The 5,561-nt window shown below is 47.8% G+C and overlaps 1 protein-coding gene across 4 annotated transcripts in view; it reads right to left on the bottom strand.

Annotated features, from left to right (window-relative positions):
• The window catches only part of MYO1C (myosin IC), a 55,110-nt gene extending 50,143 nt beyond the window's left edge, over positions 1 to 4,967 (bottom strand). The window contains exon 1 of one of the 4 annotated variants that reach the window (XM_017832563.1): positions 4,803 to 4,967. In XM_017832563.1, the coding sequence (XP_017688052.1) occupies positions 4,803 to 4,877 (75 nt within the window). In that variant the 5' untranslated portion in view covers positions 4,878 to 4,967. Of the gene's footprint in view, positions 1 to 2,155; positions 2,483 to 2,555; positions 2,709 to 2,905; positions 2,961 to 4,802 lie in introns of those variants that run through there. The other 3 variants (XM_017832566.1, XM_017832570.1, XM_017832564.1) reach the window with 3 other exon arrangements.
• Positions 4,968 to 5,561: the final 594 nt, after the last annotated feature.

Raw genomic sequence — 5,561 nt, 5'->3', positions numbered from 1 at the left:
AGAGGACGGCACAAAATATATAGCGGGATGTTTTCCAGCAGAGAGATCACTGAATCCAGGCACAGGAGGCACAGCACCAGTGGCTCCCTCCAGGCAGAAAAGGAACTGTGTTACACAATCTCAGAGAAACACAACCCATGCAAACCTCACCCACTAGAGATGATAGAAGGTTAGATGTATGGTTTCTGTTGAAGCCAGGGATAGCAATCCCAGGCAAGGCCAACCACATCACTCAGGGGTTGGTTACACAGCAGTAAAGCAGTATATAACACAGGAAGGGCCCTGACAAAAGACAAACACATGCCACAATTGCCAGCATAAAGCATTGCTGTCCCCACCTGATCCCAGCCTTTCCTTCCTCTGTGCAGATGTTGGTGTGCTCACACAGGGAGCTGGGCTGGGAATGTGCTGCAGACAAATCACCTGTTTGTTTTGCCTACTCAGCTTTGATTTGGATCAGTTCTGAAAAGTTAACCACATTTGAGTGTCACTGATACAGGTAAGGCAAAGCACAATACAGATGGTTTTCCCTGCAGTAACATTTTAGAAACACACAAATGAGCCTTTATAAAGGCTTCTTTAGCCTGTATGAAAGGACAAGTGATTTAGTTACATTTGCATCGCTTACAAAGGGCAGTAGGACACACCAACCTCAGGAAAATCCACTGCACTTTTAAGTTCCCTCTCCCACCAGTAACACATCATATTTTCCCAAATATAAATTTTTCCTACAGAAAGTATTGGTTATCTGACAGCACCCTGTGAACAGCCCTCACTCATTACTCTCCAAACTGGGAGGCAAAGTGCCCTAGCCCAGTGATTCTCCATATTTTACATGCTGGAACTACTCCAACCTGCCAGGTAAGAGCACTGGGCCAAGGGAGGGGGCAGTGGGCTGAAACACCAGAGCAGTAGTTTAAACACTGCTCTGGGACTGTGGCAGCTGCTGCAGTTTGTTTCTCCTGCATTTGGTGCAGATTGTCCCTTTTGACAGGGGTAGAGGAATTTGTCCAGTTCCTAGAAAGCATGTGGTTCCCAACAAAGTAATGAGCAACATGACACTACAAACAATAGAAAAATCCCAAATATCTGAGCATGACTAAGATTATTTTACCTCTGCATAAAGTTTGAGCTTTTTCATAGAAAGACACACCATATGTAATGTTATAAAGCATTCTTAGCCCCCAGTTCTTTACTGACCTTATTCCAGTGCTCAGATCAAATAAAAAAATAAATTAAAAACCAGTTTTCTACTTAGCTTGAATCATTTTGTTGGGATCTATATAAGTTCTCGTATAATTATTATAAATCCTGTACCATCAATCACAAGTTTCTTTGCTATTAATTATGCAAAAGAGAACAGAGATTACACCCTGTGGATCCTGAGTCACACGGGATCTCTCACTCCCTTATAGTACTATGATTCACATCTTTTTTTCCTTAAAAAAATATATCTACCCTTTATACCATGATAAATTAGGAGAGCATGTGCACAGTCTAGCACTCCATTGGTCCCTGCCAGGCAGAAGACAGGATTCATATTTACACAGCCCCTCCCTAAAACACATTATATCCACTATCAAAACCGAAACCCCCGAAGTGTCATGACAGTGGTTGCCATATCAGGGCCTACTGTAAAAATTAAGAACTCATCACTTCCATAAGCCTTAGGCATTTTTGAAAAGGTGCTGACAACTGGTAATTGTCTATTGCCCCAAAAGGAGACGAAAGAAAAACGCCTTTCTTCCCAAGTACTCTAAGATGTGGTTCTGTTTTCGTGGCTTGTCCCACCAACCAAGGATATTTTCTCATTTGTCACTTTCTAAAACTAAGCAGCTGCCATCTACAAGTAGTTCTCGAGAAGCCTTCTGCCTCCAGCAACTGTTAGAGAATGATTAAATACCAGAATAATCTCTGTATTGTATCTCAGAATCACTTTTCCTCTGTAATCCTCCCAACTACAAGAACGCAGCTCAAGCCAGCTTACTTGGAAAATTCAAGTTACTAGAACGAGTTGCTCATTCAGGCAGAGTCAGATTCCTTCCAAGAATCACTGTCGCTTAAGGCAATTAACTCCAGGTCTATCAGAACTGGGAAAAACTGGCATAGAAAGAAGACAAGAGATGGGGACCCCCGAGTCTCAGGGGATTCAGACCTGTGGTCTAAGCTGAAGCAGCACGGAGTTTGACATCATCTCCACCCGTAAAACGAGGCTAAATACAGCGAGATCTCTTCACCAAGCGCTCTTGGGCACCTGTGCAAGCACTGGCAGAGAAGAAAGAATTCTTCCAACGTCAATGTCAGTGCCATGCACAGCAGGGCGGATCAGCAGCGCGCACACAACCGTAACTCAAAGTCAGGGATGTACAGGAAGCCGCTCTGGAGCAGGGCAAGGCAGACACCCCGACCCCCGGCCGTGCCACGGCCACGTTTCAGCGCGGAGCAGCCGCACGCCCCGCCACACCCTGCCCGGCTCCGGCCGCGCTCGGGCTCCCCACGCGAGCGCTCCGCCCGTCCCAGCCTGGGCGTTCGGGATGCGCTCGGGGAAGCGTTACCGGAGTCGGCGGCGTCACGGAACGGGAGGGAGGGAGCGAGCAACCGCTCGGCGCTGCCGGAGCCCGCGCCGTGCCGCCGCCAGGATGCCGGCTGGCTCTCAAACGCTCATTTGTTTCTTCCGTGGAAATTTTTAGAGTTTCCGGGAAGGTCGCCGACTCCGGTGGGGGGGGGGAGGCGGGGGGAGCGGCACGGCCAAACCGCGGCTGCCCGCCCTGCCCTCCCCTCCCCTCCGCACGGCGCTGCCCCCTCGAGCCATGTGGCCGGAGAGCGGCGGTGCCGCCGAGGAGGGGCCGGGCGGTGGCCGCGGCGGCCCCGGACACCCCCGGAGCGCCCCCCCGGCCCCGCTCACCTGCGCTGGGCGCCGCGGGACGCGCGGCTCGGGGCCCTGCGGCGGCTCCGCGAGCGCCTCGGCGGCGACTGCCCGCGGAGCCCGCGCCGCGCCGCTAGTGAGCATGTCCGAGCGCCGGGCATGCGGGCTGCGGGCCCCGCTCCGCCCTCACCTGCCCGGGCACCGCGCTGTCCCGCCGCCGGCAAGGCCGGTCCTGCCGTCCCCTCCTCGCCCCGCTTCGGCGTGCGGGGGCATCGTCAAAAGCGCGCCTTCAACAAGTTCGCTCCGGAGCGATTCCCCCCCACACGCACACACAAAGAGAGAGTGAACTTCGCCAAGTTCGGGTAACCGTCCCCTCTGATGGTTCATCCGCGTCCACACAGGTGGGAAATACCGCAGGCAGCCTTCCTGGGGATCCACGGGAAATTCTGCACTCCCAACAAGCTGAACCGCACTGAGCTGAAACAGTGAAGCTCTGCCCCTGCCACTGCTGCAACAGTTTAAAGTGTCTTTAAAGCCTCTGTTAAAGCGCAGGACATCAGAAACTGCCCCTCTCTGGCCATTCCTGCAGCACCGACAGCACTTGGCACAGACAAGGCTGCTGATCTCAAAGTAGCAAATTGCCGGTTTATGGCATGTTAATGAGTATTTGCAACTTTTTAGCAAGCTGAACTGATACCTTTTCTCTCGCTGATGTCTCCCCCAGGACCCTGGCACGTGCTATTAGGGATAAAGTTTAAAGGAACAGTTCCCCCTAGGAAAGACAATTCAGTCCCGCCAGTGTCCTCTATTGTCACTACAAGTAAGTCAGTAACATTTCAGGACCATTTACCGAAAACCAAACAACACCACAATTGCCACTATTTCCTCTTCCAAAAAGGCAGAGAGAGCTCTCAGGTTTTTGTGGAATAAAGTGTCTCTACCTGACAATTGTGTAACCACACACAGTAAATGTCTCAGCTAATTTTCAGATCGAGTTTTAGATTAGTCACAAGAAAGACAATGCAAGGAAAAGGGAGCAACATGCACAGATGTGCACTTCAGTACAAGATGGCTCTACCAGAGCTGAAGATCTGTTAAACAGCTTTTAAGCACCTATGACAGAGAGATATAAATTCACAGTTGCATTTAGGTACTTTATAAACATTTTAAATAGTTTTTACAGTTTCTTCTCTAAAGACTCCTTTAATTAAAAAAACATATAAATTCAGTTAGAAAATATTCTGAAGCAAACCACACAGAATGGCTGTTCACTCCAAGAAAATGGAAAGTATTTTTAGAAGAGTACTGTGTCTTTCTTAACTGTTCACATCTACCACATCAAACCAGAAATAATCAGCTCATGGATTTTCCATCTGCTTACATACAAACCCTGAACCCAGGTCAATAAAAGTCACAAGTTAACAGAATATTCAATTCCTTGAGATATTCACAGTAGTCTGTTAATATGTCCCTCAACTCTGAATTTTCAGAGTGTGAACCTTCCTATAACATTCAGGGCATGAACCCAGTGACAGTACAAACAGCCGATATTGAAGAGGATCAAAACACTCTCTTCAAAGCTCTTTCCCTTCCTTTGTACTTTGAAAATGCTCCCAGAATTATGACAGAATTAACAGAGCCAGGCCAAACACCAACTGCAAGTCACACCAACTTTGCTACACTATAGTATTTCAACAGGAAACACACTTTAACGATTTTCTAAACTCACAGTCACTCCATATGAACATTCATTGCTACTAATTCCATCCTAGGGAGGGGAAAACTGTTCACAACACAGCTACAGTCACTCCAAGGACCAACCAGTCTTGCAAACCCTCATATTTCTGCACTGGAGTGGCTCAGTTCAGAACTAAGCTGGTTATTGTGTAACTAACACTACAAGAGGGGAAAACAGAACAACAAAAGCCAGGCTTACAGTCTTGTGCTCTCCATTGCGACCGACCACGCGGATGATCTCTCCTGTAGGAATACGTTCAACCCGCAGTTCCATTTTTCCAAGGAAAGTCAGGGAATCTCTCTATTCTTTACGGACAGTTCTGATTTCAGTGCACAGCAGCAGCAGCAGAACTTGACTAACTGCAATCTTTGGTTCAGAGCCCTGTTGTGAGAGGAAAAGATGAACCTCTGTATTTATACTAAGGGTTAGGTGTGAGCTGAAACAATTAAGTTCAAGACTAGTTTCCACTGGTTACAATGTGCCACGACAGTTCCAAGAAGCCTAAATTTATGCTTGTGTTTATTGCTGCCAACTTTGTTGATGTTCCACTTTACTCCCAGCAGACTTAGAATTCCAAGTCAAGTCGCTGCGGATGCTGTTTCAAGGTATTAGCACGAAACAATCACACTGCAGACTTCAAAAACCTACCAGGAGATTTTATGCAGGAAAAATTCTTCATCTTTGCCTCCAAGAGGCAGAGCAATAGAAAATACTGATTGCTCCCATGGTAACTACAGGAAGTTCTGCAAACTGCTGCAGAACGAAATCATTATTAATTGAGTCCTTGAGTAGCTAACTAATCATGACAAAGGAAATTAACTTGCACGTTACTGCACAAAAATTCCTACTACAAATATGAGAAAAATCCTCTGGTGAACACCGGTTTAAGTGCAATTACAGAGCTCTACAATGGTCATGCCATTCATTGATGGCCTTTCACTCCCTTCATACACCCCT

Source organism: Lepidothrix coronata, unplaced genomic scaffold (assembly GCF_001604755.1).
Source record: "Lepidothrix coronata isolate B3197 unplaced genomic scaffold, Lepidothrix_coronata-1.0 Scaffold203, whole genome shotgun sequence".
Taxonomy (NCBI): Eukaryota; Metazoa; Chordata; class Aves; order Passeriformes; family Pipridae; genus Lepidothrix; species Lepidothrix coronata.
This window is presented reverse-complemented; position numbering and strand designations above follow the sequence as displayed.